This window comes from Camellia sinensis, chromosome 6 (assembly GCF_055761805.1).
Source record: "Camellia sinensis isolate YWXY chromosome 6, ASM5576180v1, whole genome shotgun sequence".
NCBI classification, from domain to species: domain Eukaryota; kingdom Viridiplantae; phylum Streptophyta; class Magnoliopsida; order Ericales; family Theaceae; genus Camellia; species Camellia sinensis.
The window spans coordinates 114,839,686-114,858,062 of record NC_138966.1 but is presented as its reverse complement, the minus strand read 5'-3'; the positions used below and the strand labels follow the sequence as shown (position 1 = coordinate 114,858,062).

The 18,377-nt window shown below is 35.1% G+C and overlaps 3 protein-coding genes across 3 annotated transcripts; all 3 read right to left on the bottom strand.

The window, feature by feature from the left end:
• Window positions 1-540: 540 nt before the first annotated feature.
• On the bottom strand, window positions 541-1,898 carry LOC114265472 (uncharacterized). Its single transcript, XM_028206294.2, has one exon. It carries the CDS (start codon window positions 1,227-1,229, stop codon window positions 711-713), a length of 519 nt encoding a protein of 172 aa, XP_028062095.2. The 5' UTR covers window positions 1,230-1,898; the 3' UTR covers window positions 541-710.
• Window positions 1,899-3,784: 1,886 nt separating this feature from the next.
• Window positions 3,785-8,102, bottom strand: LOC114265459 (Pentatricopeptide repeat (PPR) superfamily protein). Its single transcript, XM_028206282.2, has one exon. The coding sequence runs from the start codon at window positions 7,892-7,894 to the stop codon at window positions 4,793-4,795; it is 3,102 nt and encodes a 1,033-aa protein (XP_028062083.2). The 5' UTR covers window positions 7,895-8,102; the 3' UTR covers window positions 3,785-4,792.
• Window positions 8,103-10,346: 2,244 nt separating this feature from the next.
• LOC114265484 (serine carboxypeptidase-like 42) lies at window positions 10,347-15,701 on the bottom strand. The gene is made up of 10 exons (XM_028206304.2): window positions 15,000-15,701; window positions 13,893-14,000; window positions 13,701-13,793; window positions 12,627-12,719; window positions 12,007-12,092; window positions 11,616-11,894; window positions 11,400-11,533; window positions 11,110-11,202; window positions 10,897-11,014; window positions 10,347-10,772 (listed from the first exon to the last, which is right to left on the bottom strand). Exons 1-10 carry the CDS (start codon window positions 15,229-15,231, stop codon window positions 10,605-10,607), a joined length of 1,404 nt encoding a protein of 467 aa, XP_028062105.2. The 5' UTR covers window positions 15,232-15,701; the 3' UTR covers window positions 10,347-10,604.
• Window positions 15,702-18,377: the final 2,676 nt, after the last annotated feature.

Below are 18,377 nucleotides of genomic sequence, written 5' to 3'. Positions count from 1 at the left end.
ACCTCCATAAGCAGTATGTATCCTGGTGTGGACAAAGAAATTAGCAGCATGAATAAGCGAGCCCCTTTCTCCTCGGTCCACCACGGCAAAACGTAAGACAGATGGCAACAGTTCATCACAGAAGAAAGGACTCACTAAGTCGGTATCACTAACAAAAATTAATTTGATAGAACAGAAAAAAGGATTCTGTATTTTTCCCACTTCAGTTGCTACTGCTGAGCAGAATGCATCAAGTGACCATAGCAAGATGGTTTCAAATGATCCAGAAAAACTGTTTTCAAATTTTCCAAAACTGTTTTTGTGCAAAAATTAAAACCATTGGTGATTTCAAACATCACATTATTTTTGTTTCCAAAAACATGAAATTTGAAAGAAAAAAAAATAGATACACACATGCCCTAACTAAACATGCCCTAACTACATGTCAAATGTAGACTACTTCCTGAGTGAATTCAAATAGCTAGAAAAGTTAACTAAACATTCATTCATGTAGTCAAGTTCATGAGCAGCTATAATCGCAGCTCACTCTCGGGGGTTCGGTTTCCATAGCAACAAGGAATATAATATAATAATGATAATGGAAAATACAAAAGAACAAATACAAAGCCATATCAGTACATGCCAATCCAATTGTGTTTATTACACCATATCTATACAAATGAGCATAAAGTCTTCAGGTTGAAGAGAAAAGATCATAGAGCAGTCCTTAATCAGGGTTCGGGTCCCAGATGGTGTTGACTTGAATGGGAAGTGGATACTCCTTCCTCAATGGCACTAGGATTGTCGTCTGCAGATTTAAGTTTAGCATGTGTACCTTTAAATTTCTCCTCCTTGCGGATCTCTTCATCAACATCCACATCATCATCAATCGCTAGCGTCACAGCTTCTGTTCCACGAGGTCCCTTCACAACAGCCTCCTTCACCTTCAAGTGTTCATGAACATGTACAATATCGGTTTCTTGTACCTTCTCCTTCTTCTTCTTCTTCTTCTTCTTGATGATGCAAAAGAGAGCAATCGCAAAGAATGCAAGGAGAAGGAGACAACCACACGAGACAAAAATGATAATTATAACAGTAGAGCCACCATGGTGCGGTGACGACGGAGGTGGTGGCGGAATGATATGAGGAGGTGGAGGAGGAATGGTGCGAGGTGGTGGCGGGGGTTTCACTGCCGGAGGTGGTGGGGCAGGAAAATGTGGGAAGTCAAGGTCAGGAAGAGGAGAGGCCATTTGGATGTTGTGAAAATTCACGTTTTGGAATGGCTTGATGTGGTGAAGGAAGTGTTTCTGGGTACCTATTTGTAGTGAAGGCTCTGATAATGTTGTGCCTACAATGCTTCCAAGTTTCCTGAGACTTGACACTCATGCTACGATATGCATAGTTGTTTTCATTGATTGTTTTGGAGAACACTTAAAATCTACATGTTAGGAGGCTTTTATTCCTAGACCATAAGATATGAATATTTGGTTGATGGATGGTGTGTCTTTGTGGGAATGTAGGTTTCACATGTCACTAACTTTCATTCGCTTTAAGCAATCTCCACCCGTAAAATTTGGGAAGGACTGGTTAGAACTGTGCTTCAATTTTCTTGATACTCTTATCAAAGTATTTACATAACTACATTGTAATGGTTTGGTTTGTACAGAATTTTCAAGAGCTACTTTATCTTACAGGTTTGAGTTTTAATTTATAGGTAGACCAATGAAAAAAAAAAGAAAAGGAAAAAAGGGGCACTGAAACAGGCAAGGATAGTTTTCAGCAATTAAACAAAGCGCTTACGGCTATGCATTACAATTTTTTATTTTCTTTTTCAAATTTATCTACTTTTAAGTATAGGTATAAGGTCACTAAACAAACTTATTGGTAATTGAAATTTTACAGAAACCCCAAGAAAGTGATGCTTCAAGTAATGGAATTTATTTGCACATGTTCAATGCACAATAAATAGGTGGAAATGAACTAGTGGAACAAGGTGACTAGAACCCACAACAACTATTAGAGGAAGAGGGGGGGGGGGGGGGGGGGGGGGGGTAATTGAGGAATTTCCTGGATAAAGTTGGTAACTTAACATAACACCCAAATCTCTGCAGGGAAGGAAATTCAAATTACAGTATTAGAACATTCACAGATGAACTCCAGAATGCCGATAGATCATACGTAATAGCAAGAGAAGAAAATTTACTTACAAATTTCTATCTTCATTGAAGGGTAATCCTGTCCTGTGAAAGCAGATAAGAGAAAAGTATCTCATTCTAAATAAGCTACAATCAGGAATTGATGCATTGTCAGTCCAGGTACCCACTTGTGGCATGAGCTTCACTCCGGAATGCATACATAGGAGTAGCATGCAGTACCATTACCAAAACTGTGAAATTTTTCACTACATAATGTGTGATGTGATGTCCGAAAATGGGCTTCACTCCCTGCGTTCGGTTTTTGACAATGACCATCAAGTCACTTTGCATGTCTGTTGGGTTTGAATCGTTCGACCACTGGTGCAGATAAAGCATCATTCTCAGTCAACTTTCATATAGGCTTATTTGCATGTAATGTAGTACATACATAAGCATAACAAGGGGGGAAATAAATAAAGATGGTCTCAAAGGAAAACAAATAACTCACTGTATGGGGCGGTCTTTTTGCACAATAACATAGAACAACAATAAGACAAAGAAGACTTGCACAACTGACAAAGCTTTCATATCCCTGGGATATATAAAATCTGAATACCACACCAACTAGTTTATCCATGTTCTTCCAATGATTTACTTGCACAACCAAAAACCATATTCTCTCTGTCACTAATACCAATTTTGAGGTTGCATTCCCCAAAAAAAACCATTCATAAAACACAAGTGGGGAATGACATGAGTGGAAGATTTAATTAGCTTTTATACTCTGATCATATAATTTCAGTAGCTTGTCACAATAGGTGAAGAAAACCACTATTATTCCAAAAGAAAATATCATAATTATCTTAGCATGTGTTGGCACATTAATTTCAACCAAATTTATGTTCAAATTTCAAATTTAGTCAATCAGTTAATGACACACATAGAGCCTATGATAGGATTGTTATAGGTAATCACTTCCTAAAATGATCAAATTGATCTATTGAAGTGCATAAATAAAACGACGTCTTATGTCAGCAACATTATTCAAGATACTCAGATGACAGGTGGAGCCAATGAAAGGTGACACCTGTAGAGCTTACAACAAAGACACCACACAGGATGAAATCCAAAGGATCAATACGGTTAATCAGATATATGATTAATCAGATATGGTTACACCTAAATTCAAATGGCGTTATCATTCAATTTGAAATTCAAATGGCATTATCATTTAATTTGAAATTCATATTGAAGATGAGGCACTCTTATCACATAGATGGCCCTCTATAAATATGAGGACCATCACACAAGAGAGGGGACGGAAAATCAGAAGTTAGAGAATCAAAGGTTAGAGAGAGAGAGAGAGAGAGAGTGAGAGAGAGAGAGAAATCAGGAGTTAAAGAAGTCTTCACAAGAAAGAAGAGAAGAAACCCAAAGAATTCAAGAGCCTACCCTACAAACGCATAATGGCGATGAATAGGTAAAGGGTTCCAAGCCCAAGAATTGTATTTTGTATTCAAGGGTTTAAAACCCACAACAATTTCAATAAAATATTTCTTTTCCTTATATTATTTATGTTATTTTTCTTGTTCTTCATTAATCGGAGGTTTCATTTAAATAAAATGTGTAATTAACGATCTGGAATACAGGTCGGAAATAGGAACCTGCTATTTAAATAATCAAACATTTGTAACATGAATTTTGAAATATGTTGAAACACTTCACGTTTCAAAATTTGTGTCTACAGAATGATCCAAACCTAAAGAAAGAATGGTTTAAAAAATACACAAGAAGCCACGTTAATTGCCAAAAATCATTCAAAGAAGCAGATCATTATACCAGGATAGGAAGGAAAATTTCTATAACCCAAGGCAAATCAAATTGGATGCCCTTAATTGTGGGTTCATCTAAACAATGATGTTTAAGTACGGTACCACCACAACCACCCACATCCACCATTGAATACAGCTCTTCAAAGTCTGATATATTTCCATAATCTTTTTAATGAACAAAACATTGCATTCTCTCATTGAGGCTTTCAGAAGCTCAAGCTACCCGGCATCATTCCCAACCATAATCATTGCCCTTTGGGGTGCTTCTCCTTTGATGTGAAGAAGAAACTATATTTACTCTTCACAAAAAAAATAGCATTTAGGAGTTGAATTCCTTGATAGTCAACTCAAAAGGGTGACAATGTTCAGGGCCTTGAGGCCCAGCCCTCCAGTGTGCCAACTAATAAAACTGTGTAACAAAGAGATGAAGAATCTCCAGCAATTTGAATAGCTAAATAAGAGCCATAAGAAATTTTCTTGCTCCAAAGTCCTCCCAAAAGAAGAAAAAGTGATTTTGATGACTCATGCAGATCCAGACCTTAAAAAAATGGAGTTACTTGCATGATACCCTCACTCTCTAGCCAAATTGTCCTCCAGACTTGAGCACATGAGTTCTACACAAATTTATCCTGTGCCACTATTCACCAACTAGAATCACTGGATGGCTTGGTCTCTGCTTAAGTGACTCAACAGGAGAAGAGCCACACTCTTAGTCTTCTATGTGGAGGGGGAAAAAATACAAAATTCAATTTTAGTAACAAACCCTCCCACCAAAATCCAGCTACATTGAGCGAAACTCGTCATACCTTTTTCTGTCATTGTCCTCCTCATAGACGAGCTACTCTCTTAGTCTTCCATGTGGAGAAAATACTCAATTTTAGCAACATAACCCTCATCTTTCATCAATGCTGTCAAATCTTTCAACACTGCATGTATTTCATCAGAACTGGGATGAAATTTATCCCCTGCAACAAATACCTTCGTCTTCTGTCCCACTACAATCCAGCTACATCCAGGGAACTTCCTCGCACCTTTTTCTTTCATCATTCTCCTCACAGAATTAACCCCATCCCAGTTCCCCGATGCAGCATATATATTCGAAAGCAACACATAGGGAGAAGAATTTTGGGGTTCTAACTCGATGAGTTTCTCAGCTGCCCATTGCCCTCTTATGTCATCCCCATGTATTCTGCAAGCGCCAAGGAATGCGGCCCACATCATAGCATCAGGTTCAAATTCTTGTTTGTCGATGAACTCCTGTGCTTCATCAAGAAAGCCCCATCGACCAAGAAGATCGATCATACATGCACAGTGATCTACTCTTGGTTGAATCCCATAGCAATTAACCATAATATCAAAGATTTGGCGGCCTTCAGATACCCTTCCTGCATGACTACATGCAGTGAGAACTCCAAGGAAAGTCACATCATCGGGCTTCACATGGGTCTGTTTCATCTCATCAAAGGTCCGAAGTGCATCTTCTGCATACCCATTTTTTGCAAATCCTACTATCATTGAGTTCCAAGAAATAACATCATTTTTACTACTCATTTCGGTAAAAACAAGCACTGAACTTTTCATATCCCCACATTTAGCATACATGTCTATCAATGCGCTACCTGTTAACTCATCCGAGTAAAAACCAGTATGGAAAATGAGAGAATGGATCTCTCTACCATCTCTCAAAGAAGCTAAGATGGCACATGCTCTAAGGACACTCACAAATGATGCTTGGTCTGGCATGGCATCAAATCTTCGCATTTCTCGATAGAACTGCAAAGCCTCCTCACTAGAATCATTTTGTGCATGCCCTGAAATGATCGCTGTCCATAATACCACACTCTTTGGAGTTGAGAACTCTGAGAAAAGAATATTTGCATCTGTTTTTCCATGGGAGTTCATATACATGCCTAAAAGAGAGACACCCAAGAAATCATCATCATATAAAAGCCCAGTTTTCAGTATAAAGCAGTGGATTTGCCTTCCGAGATTCAGAGTAGAAGGTCCACAACATGCATCCAAAAGACATGAAAAGGTAACTTCGGATGGCTTCAAACCTTCAGAGAGCATAAAATGAAACAGGTTTACTGCTTTCTCTAAATTGTTTTGAGCATATCCAGCAATCAGAGCATTTGTGGAAACCAAACTCCGCTCAGGCATGGAAACAAAAACTTCACATGCAGTGCCAATGGCCCCACACTTGGCATACATGTCAATAAGAGAGCTTCCACTATAAAGGCTAGTTTCTAAACCATATTTGACCGATAAACAATGTACTTGCATTCCTTTATTAAGAGATCGAAGATTTGCACAAGCACTGAGTATACTAGCCAAGGACACTTCATCAGGTACAATACCATTGGAGTTCATTCTCCAAAACAGTTTAAAAGCCTCGTCCTCATTTTCTTCCTGCACATACCCAACAATAATTGCATTCCAAGAAACATTATCACGATTCCTCAGGAGCTCAAATTGTTGCCTTGCTTCATCTAGATCCCCAGTTTTAGCATACATATCAACTAATGCATTTCCAACAAATAAGTTTGCTTCAAGTTTGTTCTTGATTATACAAGAATGTAATTGGCGCCCCATTTCTAAGTTTTTCAAGCAACCACAAGCACTTAGAATGCTAGTATAGGTAAATTCATCAGGATGGAAACCCAAATTCCTCATACGAAAGAATAACTCCAAGACTTCAGAGGTATAACCATTCTGTGCATGACCTCCAAGCATTGCATTCCACAAAACAACATTCTTCTCATCCAGATAATCAAACACCTCCTTTGCAGCTTCCATTTTCTGACACTTGGCATACATGTTAATTAAAGAACTTCCCACGTAAACATTAGAATCTAACCCCTGTTTTGTTGCCTGAGCATGAACCTGGAAGCCGTAATCAAGATTCACCAAACTTGCAATGGCACTCAAAACACTACCCAATGTGGATCTTGTGGATTTAACACCAGCTTTCCTCATATTTTGGAAAAATTCGACAGCTTCCCATTCATAACCTCTCTTGGCATGCCCTGAAATCATCACATTCCATGCTACAACATTCGGGATTGGTATTTGGGAAAACAAGCGGCGAGCATCATCAAGCCTCCCTAGCCCCATACAGGCACTTATGACAGTCACAAATGCCACCTGATCCGGGAAGTGACCTAGCTTCTGCATATCTTCAAACAATTTTAGTGCCTCCTCAGGCAAATCAATTTGAACATACCCAGCAATGATTGCAGTCCAAGAAACTGTATCGGGGTCCTCAGCGCAATCGAATATCCGACGAGCATCAATCACGTTATTAAATTTAGAATACATGTCAATAAGAGAACCTTCACAAAAGGAACTCAACTCAAGCCCCATCTTAATAACATCACAGTGAACTTGTTTCCCAAGCTCAGCATCCATCAATCTAGCACAAGCAGACACAACAACAGCAAAAGTAAACTGATTTGGTGACACCCCATGATTCCTCATGGACCCAAAATTCCGAATCACCCGTTCCAACAATCCCTGCCTCGAGTACATCGACAAAACCGAATTCCAAGCCACTACATCTCTGGTTTTAAGCTCATTAAACGCCTTCTCAGCAAACCCCATATTTCCACACTTGGCATACAAATCAACAATGGAATTCCCCAACTGCCCATCCGATCCGAACCCAAGTTTCAATCCATGTGCATGGACAATCCTACTGGCTTTTGAAGCAAAAGCAAGTCTTTCGGGCATTTCGTCGAACAGCCTGCGGGATTGAATTTGTTTGCATTGTTGCAGACATATATGAAGGAGATGGGTATACATAGGATGCTCTGAATTTGAATTAGCTTCAAAGCATAGAAGTGGGTGACTTGTTTGTTGTGGGATTGTAGTGAAATTATTGGGTTGGTGATGAAAAGAGTGAGAGTTTGGTTTGTGTAGCAGTACTCTGAAATGACTTGTGTGACGCATTGAATGGGAGGCAGATCGGGCATGACTCTCTCAGCCTGGAGGCTAAAAAGGTAACTGAATTTGAAAGGGGTTTGTTCGGTTTGGTCGTTGGCTTGTGTTTGGTGGGGTTTCAAAATTTTAGCGCCAAATCATGCATTTGACTGTTGATTTAAAGTAAAAAGACATAGTTCTAGATATGTTTGTGTTATTTGTTTCAATTTTAAAACTTTTGACAGTGGGTTGTGTGTTTTTTTAATTTTTTTTTTTTCTCTTTATTTTTTTTTTAATTTTTTAAAACATATTTTGTTATGTTAAAAGTTGTAACAAGATCCTTGTATCAAAATTCTTGGAGCCAAATAGAGGATTAAGATTTTCTATAAAATACATCTCTCTTCATATGATCTGAAGATACATATGTATCAAACTACTTGTACCCAAATAAAGGATCAAGATTCTCTACGGAGATACCTCCCTCTCCATATGGTCTGGAAATATGCATGCCGATCGTTTGGTTGGTCATCCAGATGGATGTCGATTGACACACTAATAAATAAAGATGACAATCGTGATTAACAAGTGCGACTTCGGTCATCCGAACGATCGTCAATTGATACACTGGTAGATAAGGTGTGATAGAAGCAATCGTTCGGGAGGTTATCTGGTCAGACGTTCGGGAGGTCATCTGGTTGGATGTCTATTTTATGTAATTCGAGTGTACAATCTCAATCGCAATATGCTTCATTAATGAGGTAGCAAGATACTTCATTAATGAGGTAGCATAAGTTCTTCATATACGCAGACTATATAAAGAAAGAGATATCTCCATTTAGAATCTTGATCTCCAAATAAAACCACACAGATGTAAAAAAATATTTATTCTTGTTGTGTCTAATTTTTTTTGCATAGGAAACTTAATAGTTGCCTTATACTATTTTCCAAAAGTCAAAAAAAAAAATTATTACAAAAAATTAATTTTTTATTAAATAGTCAATTTTCAAAAAACATACCATGCCAAGTGTGTTTGATATGACATTTATGTTTCGTTCTTATTTGATATAATATAATATTTAATTAAATAATTAATTTTTGTTCCGTTCTTGTTTATTTTTCGATGGATCAGAAAAAATATGACATTTATGTCATCATCAAGGGTGACCATTGGCTTGGTGGCCTACTCAATTCGCCTAATCTGGTCCCATCAATTTGCCCAATTTGGTCCAATATGTGCAGGAATAGGACAAGTATTGCCGCCGTAATATTGGATTAGACTAAGATTTTGACTGTTTTATATTTTGGATTCGGTTTGCTATCAAAATTTATAATTCGGCCAGGTCCAACCTAACTCATCTATTTATAAAATATTAATTTTAATTTTTATATTATTTAGTTACATAATAAACTTGAGGGAAAAAAAAAAAAAACACTATACAGCAAACTAGGAAAAAAATATATATATATATATATATATATTATTAAGATGGTGAAATTCATTTAATAGTCTTACAAGATAATAATAAATAAATAAATAAATAATATGTCAAATTTTATAGATAGACTTGAGATTTAAAAATTCATTTATATCACACTTGAAATAACTATATTATATTTTATAACTCAATCGATATCTACTGCTATCATCAATTCTTCTTTACATATGCCTACCAGTCTTCTGAAGTTTGATCTTCCAAGTTTATTGGAATTTGCCAATGCAGTTCGATGCATTTTGTCCAAATCACAGGAGTTTTACATGAATATAGAATTTAGTGAAGCTTTTTTTTTTTTGAAGATGGAAAAATATATGACTTAATATATTGTATATTCAACAATAAATCGTTCAATAAAGTATATCAGAATATAAAATAGATCCAACCACCATGTAAAAAGGATACAAGTCTCCACATAGGGAGAAAAAACAAACCTCCATGTAATAGCCTCCATGAACGGAGGAAACCTCTACACAGAGAGATATTATTACAACACCAAAAAACAAAATATAAAAATAAAGCAAAAATGATCGCCACCAAACAAAAAATACCAATCACTTTCATGTTCCATTCATCATCGCAACTAGTAACTTTAGTATCTTAATCCCCACCTCTACGTTACAAATTAAAACATTATAGACCTAAGGTGGTTGTCTAACGTATAACGATACATTTAACAGTATCAAATCTTGGTCATGAATCAGATCTAAGACAAAATCTAAAAGCTTTCTTAGTAATAAGCCGATGATGGAGATAAGAAGAGCGGTAATGGCTAGCATGGTGATAGAAACCGCACGAGAAGAAATAGAGAGGAGATGAAGGTTAAAAGCCTCACCCTCTCCCCTAAAGAGCAGAAAAAGATGAAGCGGCTAGGGTTTCTTAGAGAGAGAAGGGGAATAGGGTTTCTTAGAGCTATTTGAATTTAGTGAAGCTTGAAAAACCTAAAACAAAAAATTGAACAGCTTAGGGCTCAAATTTACCATAACAAATGAATGCAAAATTCAAGCAAAGTTCATGATTCACAACCTGTTGATTTTGAATCAGTACATTCAAATAGCTCTGTGAACTAATTTCCATTTAATCAAAGCCAATTGGGTTTTCAATTGCATTTAATGAATTGTAAACAATACTTTCTTTCTTCTTTTTCGTTTTCTTATTGATGCTGGAAATTAACATTTGGCAAAAGGGGACATCAAGAAAATGTGAAAAACAAATCCAAACATCGTTGATGCAGTTGCCATCTTCTGTCATTCATTGATTGAAGGGCTGGTTGTATTTGGCAATCTCCGACCACGAACAAATGAACTGAACAGGTGCAAAGCTCTTGATGGCTGTGCATAGGGCACCATATGAGCTGCACCCCTTACAGTCGCAAAAGTTAATAAATTTCCGTACTCGGTCACCCAACCTCCCACCTATATAAAACAAGAAAATGATCAAGTAGATTACACTTGTGATAGGAACACAAAAATTTCAGAGAATTTAAGTTTCAAGGACTTGTGTGTGAAATTGATAGAGAAACAAGACAGCAGTAAGTACCTGCCCTTTGTGAAACCAAGCTCCATATGGGACTGTGATCTTGAAATGTAGATCATGAGCTAGTTCGCGGACAAGTGTGCGCGAACCGAGTAATGGCACGACAGAATCTTGATCCCCACTACATTTGGGTAAATGTGAACACCATCGTATTTGTGATAAACAATGGCATACAAGGGAAATTATTTCTATTTTCATTATAATCAACAGTTATACCTGAAAATCCAAACTGGGATGTGATTTTCGATTATCTTTTTAAGCAAGGGCAGGATATTAATGTTTCCATCAGTGCTGCTGTAGTTCACAACACTGTCCAGTGAAGGAGAAAAATCAGTATACTTAAGTACTAATCTTAACTATCTTGACATAACATGAGAGATCAATGACAAGCTTTGGTAAATTGGTAAATAATACTGAATTTTTACACGCTTACTTTATGCATAATTCATTATTTCTCTAAGTTGGTCGAAAGCTCATTGTAAATACTGCTTGGAAAAAATACTTACTCACTGCACATAGACCAGTCATATGCTAAGTTGGTTCTATTTGCATGAAGAGCCTTCTGAACCTCGGGAAGGTTGAAATAGAAGCGCCTTTCATAGCTCATGCACACATCAACCCCAACACTAATCTTGGTAGCCTTCAATCAGAAATTTCATCTTTATAATTCTTCGATGAAAACAGTTAAAAAAACTGGTGAATGTAACGGAAAAAAAAATTACCATTTTTCGCAATCGTAGCTCTTGCTGTACTAAAGATGGATAACAAACATCAAGGATCACATCATAGTTGTTGATATAATCACCTACAATGCTGTTTGCTTCAGATATAGCATTGTTACATGAATCGGTGACATTGTGTGGAGAAGTGAAGGTATAATCCTCAAAAGCACAGTCACTCATGATGGTGAGGCCAATTTCATCAGAAATCATTCCATGCGACCAAAAAAATTCATATGTTGCTGGAACATCGCGATCAAGTTTGAGAAGTGGATTCCCAATCTAATCAAAATAATGAGAAAGAAAAAAACAAATATGTGAGAAACCGCTAGATATTAAGTAAAATTTACTAATAAAAGAAGGCTGATGAAAACCAGTATCGAGTTGTTCTTACAGCAATGCTTTTCAGGTTGAACTTAAAACCGTTGGAATGTGCATTATGGTCAAGAATGGCAATGGCCAACTGTGGTATGTAATGCCCTGCAAAAACACATTAACATGTACATGAAACTGTTGACATGGATTATAAGGGAAAACAAAGTAAATAGCAAACAGAGTTACTACAACATTGATCACAACCAGAACCAGAAATAGATTGTTATTTTGTTTTTAGTTGGATAATTATGTTTTCATGAGCAACCTTCCAAATTAATGATTCAAAATGTTTACAGAACTAATCATATCCTTATCCTTTTTTAATTTTAAATTAATCGATCATAGATAAAAACACCAAATTGGCCAGACTTCCTTTTGGTTTTGTGGGAAACCAAACCAAACAAGAACTATGAGAAAGCATGCTGTTTCTGTCATATTCAAGAAGCATAGCATCATTGACAACGAGGTACTCGTACTCTTGTCTTGCGGCCGTGGTTTTGAGCATTTTTCTGTTACAATTTCTGGGCTCTACTTATCCAAACATCAAAAACAGCTTTAAAAATGTGTGTTTTCGACATAGTATTCATTGAAAAAATAAGTCCATTACCAGACTTAGGAGTTTCCATTGTACTTTCTTACCTGCATAGCTTTCTCCTGTGAGGAACAAATCTCGGGATTTGAATTCTGGAAACTTCTCATACCATTTCATCATGAACATATGCATATCACCAGCTGCCAAAAACAATCGACACATAAATTTTTGAAAAATGTAAGACACAACATATGGGGGTTAAGATATATAGTTTCATATATTTATATGTCATGTATAAGAAAAAATACTTATTATATGACTCATATATGCTATTTAATTCAAAGACAATAAAAAATGCTATGTAACTAATTTCTGAACTCTAAATGAGGAGAATAGGTATAATTTTACATTGGTTTTCTTTTATCATTGGATTTCAAGTTATTTTGTTTAAAATTATATTCATCATGTTTGGTTTCACTTTTTTGAGTTATTTTTCAAAAAAAATGATTGGAAAACTATGTTTTGAAAATGGATGTGTTTGGTTTTCCAAAAAATGCATTATTGTAATTTCAAATTTCCCTCCACAATTGGAGAGAGAGAGAGAGCTGCTTCTAGAATACATTTAACAAAATAAAAAAGAAAAAAAATTGTCACATCAGCACTAGTCCCGTGTTTGTATTATGTATGTATGTACAAGATAGGTCCGAAAAAAGAGAGCAAGACAGAGTTTAGTAGTAGTAGGAGTAGACTAATAGGCTGTAGTACCTCACATCTACTGAGATCACGTGCAGAATCATATTGAAAAATAATCCGAAACAGAGATTCTAAACAACCAAACAATAACTCTAAAATTTTCAAAAAAGTAGGTCCGAAAAACCGGAACCAAACAAGTTGATTGTATTTCATGTGAGTCTAAGCGTTGAGCACATTTTTACCAAGTATAATTTAAAAAAAAGACATGTTTGGAGGTGTGTCTGGCAACAACAGTTGATAAGTGTCTCATGAGTGTCGTGTCCGTGTTTCTTCTATCACATATAATTGCATAAAACTTTCTGCTGTATCACATATTCAAAATTTTGCAACTATTGACACATTTCATCTTCAACATCATCTATTCTCAGAAAATAACACTTGAATTAGTCAATTTTAGTGGTAAGATGGGTTTGGGATTATATTCTTACCCGTGGAGTCATCACCACAGACATAATCCGAAGTTGTATTGGAGTATGACCATCCTACCCCTGCTGGAGACTCAACAAAAAGGAGATTTGATGCTACAAAAGGTAAAAACACGAATTAAATTAGTAAACTGAATTAACAATAATCACTAGAGAGTATAACCAAGTCCAAACAGCATTCTATGCATATTCTACCTTTATTCCATGACATCGAATTTCTTCTGAGGCCCCGGCCATCGCCTTTAGGGAAGAAAGGACCCAACTCTGTAAAGGCACCCCCACCAATTGAGGAGCAACCTGGGCCTACACACAGAAGTTAAACCTTAAAATTCGCACCGTTCAAGAGATTCCAACTTCACAAAACTGGATAAGTTTGCATTTTCCCTCGACTTGCACAACATTGGATAACACATCAATTAACCCATTAAAAAACATGTACTTCTCAGAGGATTAGAATATTGTTAAAGCTTAAAATATATATATATATATATATATATATATATATATATTTCCTCCACATTTCACTTTGTCATGGTAATTGAATAGCTTGGTGGTTTTCATGACTAGAATGTAGGCCACATTCACAGAACATGTCAACTCAATTTTACAAACAATTTTTCATTTTTCATTTAAACCTAAAAATGAGGTCCAATTGCCAAGATGTGTTTCTTTGGGCTATTTTTAAGATTCTAACTGTAATAATGGTATTAAAATTTGAAAATTTTCTTAAATTCTCTGGATATCAGATGCAGTTCAGAAGCAGAATCATCTGAAATTGAAGTTTATCAATTGAAACTTACAGCAAAAATTATATATATAGAGGGGAAAAAAAATAAAAGAGTGGAAATCACTAAGCCCAATTGTTAATATATATATATATATATATTTTCAGTAGTGAATATAACAGTAATTGCTAGTCTACCAATATATCTACAGCCACTACAGAAGACCAAAAAAGCAACAGTTCAAAGATTCTTGAGTAAATTAGCAAAACAAGAGTGAGTGAATGTTCAAAACAAAAGGCAAAAGGGGGCACAAGACCAACAACCCAAAACAAGAACAGCAACCAAAGGGTTAACAGTAGAAAGAATTTACCAATAAAGCAGACAAAAAATGTCCCTGTAAAAGTAAACACACTTGGGCAACATGAAAATTTACAGAACTAGCAGTTTTGTTTGTTTGTGAAGAAATAAAGAGAAAGTGAAAGTGAGAGAGAGGGGGGGGGGGGGGGGGGGGTTGACTTCAATCAATCAATGTACTTGGCCTAAAAAGCAAGAAAATGAAATGAAAAAGAAAACCAACCTCCATTGAGCCAGAGAGTGAGGGGCTTATGAAGAGAGTCCTTTTCAGCTTCAACAAAGTAGTAAAACAAACTCCTCCCAGCTTTCACATCCACATCAACATACCCAGCATACTGCCTGAACCCAACATTTGGCTGCCCAGGCAACCTCACCACCAGATCTTCCTCTGGAAACCCATTCACACCAAAAACCAAACACAAAACAACCAACCCACAAAACCACCACATACCCATCTCTCACCAAACTCAAATTTCAAGATTCTCAAAGAAAGTCCACAAAATTTATCCACTCTTTCTGAGAACTTTTTTTCTAAATATATACAACAAAAACAAAAACAAAATAAAAAAGTGAGATTTTTGAAATGGTAAAAGAATTCTGGTGAGAGAAGGCACGTGAATTGTGGATTGCTTTATCTAAAAGGTATATGGTATAGCTTTCAAGATCTAAATTAAAGAAAATTTACATATATTTGGACAGCTTTTGAGAGACGGAGAACTATATATATATATAAACATATGATATAAAGCTTGCATATATATATGTATGTACGAGGGAGAGGCAGTAAATTGCAGGTTACTGCTGGGGGAGTAATACTTATGAGTCCTTTGGCATATATGCTGGCTTTTTGGCTAAACATACGTTTGATATAGGATATATATATATATAGGGAGAGAGAGAGAGAGAGAGATGGGTTGTTGCTGTTGAGATCCAGTTGGCATCTTATAAGCTGCTAAAGTATAACTGAGCCCAGTCAAAAAGGTCAAAACCAGAACGATTGGAGTATTTTTTTTTTTTTTTAAACTAAATAAATATATATTTAAAAAATTACCTTATTATGTTAAGATAATTACATGTGTAGCCTACACATATGTTGGATTATTGTCATTTGAGAGTTTATGTACATTCTGTGTATTAAAATTTTGTATTAATTATCTTTGTTTGATTTGAATTGATTTTTTGAAAAAAAATTGATATACAAGTTTACTTTTTAGACTCATTTTATAGATAATGATTAATTGATTATTAGAGAAAATATGAAAGAGGGTGTTACCTTTAATGTTCTAATTAGGAATGTAAGAAAAATAAAAAAAACTAACCAAACCGATTAAGTCGGATCAAACCGACTATATTTGGTCTGTTTTTTAACAAGAATCGGTTTGTGCGGTTTTTAAATTTGATTTTTTTTTGTATTCGGTTCGGTATCGGTTTAAGCATCTTGTGCACCGATCTAAACCGAAACCGACCGCTTCAACATATATTGTATATATATATATATATATAATCTAATAATATAACGATATTAATAAGTATAATAAATTATTAACCTTAATTAATTAACCTTATCATCTTTATAACCTAAGTTTGTAACCTCTTATTATATAAAATCTTAACTCCAACTCATTATTCTTGAAACTTTAGTATTTTTAAACTTTTTTTTGTTTTTATTTTTGTTAATTTAGGAATTGAAAAGTACATATTAAATGAATGGATTGGATATATTTGAAATGGTAGACAAATAACTAATTTAATATTTTTATATAGATTAATGATTATATTTAAACGTGACTTAAGTTTGAAAAATTCTAAATCGATTAAACGCACCAAACCGAACCGTTTCAATCGGTTCGGTTTTGTGCGGTTTGATGGGAGAAGTGGTCTGTATCGGTGTTCAAAATAATAAAACCGATATTATCGGTTCGGTGTAATTTTTTACGTAAATACTGACTGTACCGAACCGATTACATCCCTAGTTCTAATTGATTGTCATATCACTCAATTTGAAAATTGGGTCTAATTTTTTTGTCTTGAATAAAAATACTCTTTTTATATTCTTTTTAAATACTTTTTTTGAGAAAATTATTTATAGGTCCTATTATGGGAATTTATTTAATGTGAAGTCTTGTGTAATTTTTTATAGAGTTTCAAGTCCTATTAGATAGGAATATGTTCCATAAGGTTCTATGAGTTATAAATAAATGGTATTAGTGTACTATTATACCCCTTATTTATTTTCATATTATAGTTTATTTTATCATTCAGTATATTACGTTTTTGGAGGCTTTTAGGAAAGTGGATTGTGCAGGCTATGTCCATGGGCGGGAATGTTGTCTTGATCGCAGATTCTGATGGATTTTGAAAATGTTGCTTGTTTGGATGACGATATAACCAATACTGTTGTCAAGGTTAGAGGTTGTGTTTTGTTTGTTTCCGTTGATTTGGACTCCAAGTGATTGAGGGAATGAGGTATGGTTTTTGCTTCTCCAGTTGGTGAGATTTGTTGTTGTATTGTGTCAATTGTACATGTTTCACTGGCCCTGTTTGGTGCAGCTTAAAAACTGCTTATTTCAGCTTTCAGCTTAATTTAAGCTATTTTGATGTGTTTGGTTTAACTTATAGCTTATAGCTTATTGAAAGTCAGAAATCAGCTTATTCTTTGAGTAGGGCTGAAGATGCTTAATTTATAAGTCAGAAATCAGCTTATGTTCATAGTTATAAGTTATAAGCTGTTTAAGTATAAGTTATAAGCACTTTCCCACAGCTCTACCAAACAGGGCCACTGTCATATTAACTTATATGGCTTTGACAATCTATTACAGCCATTCATTGGCATACTTTCATTAGTCTCCAATGACATTATATTTAGGTTGTAATGTTAACCCACATCCACAACGTTGTTATATCTTTTATGTGTTATGTTCGGTTGTATTTATCTTTGAATGTGTGTTGTGTCGTTGTTGTATTCAGTATTTTCATACGTGTTACATTACATGCGCAAAATTACTAGGTTTTTAATTTTTTTAATTGAATGTGGGTTAAACCCTGTCGTATGATATCGAAGTTACGGTGGGTTGGAAGTGATGATGGTTCAATAAATGGGTTAGGTTGGGATGTTATATATTACATTTAAGATGTGTTTGATTGGGGGGATAAGGGGAGACTATTTATTGTGCGGATTGTAATTCAGGAGAAGCATCCAATTCGACGTTTATTTTTTTTTTCAGTCTGTCGGACTCCTTATCCCCCATATGGGGGACTATACTATCCTGGAGAGGTGTGGGACAATTTTCATAGGACTATTTACTGTTAAGATTAGGTGGTGAAATGACCATTTTGACCCTCTACTATTTAATTATGTATTATATTTAGTAAAATTCAATAAAATTTAAATGTCTCAATTTAAAAATAAAATAATTTTATTTAGCTTTTTGTTGATGTTTTATTTATTTAATTTTTTTAAAATAATTTATTATAGATATTTTATTGATGTTTTATTTTAAAATTTTGCTTATATTTTATTTAATTTCATTATTTAAATTTTAATAACTATTTTATTTAATTTCATTACTTAATTATTATTATTTTAAAAAATAAATTTATT

Excerpts from the sequence above, each read along its gene's own strand:
- LOC114265472 (XM_028206294.2), bottom strand. The coding sequence starts at position 1,229 with ATGGCCTCTCCTCTTCCTGACCTTGACTTCCCACATTTTCCTGCCCCA.
- LOC114265459 (XM_028206282.2), bottom strand. The coding sequence starts at position 7,894 with ATGCGTCACACAAGTCATTTCAGAGTACTGCTACACAAACCAAACTCT.
- LOC114265484 (XM_028206304.2), bottom strand. The coding sequence starts at position 15,231 with ATGGGTATGTGGTGGTTTTGTGGGTTGGTTGTTTTGTGTTTGGTTTTT. Across the intron at positions 12,093-12,626 it reads CACAGGAGAAAGCTATGCAG|GGCATTACATACCACAGTTG; the intron begins GTAAGAAAGTAC and ends GTGTTTTTGCAG. Across the intron at positions 11,203-11,399 it reads GACTGGTCTATGTGCAGTGA|TGTTGTGAACTACAGCAGCA; the intron begins GTAAGTATTTTT and ends TTCACTGGACAG.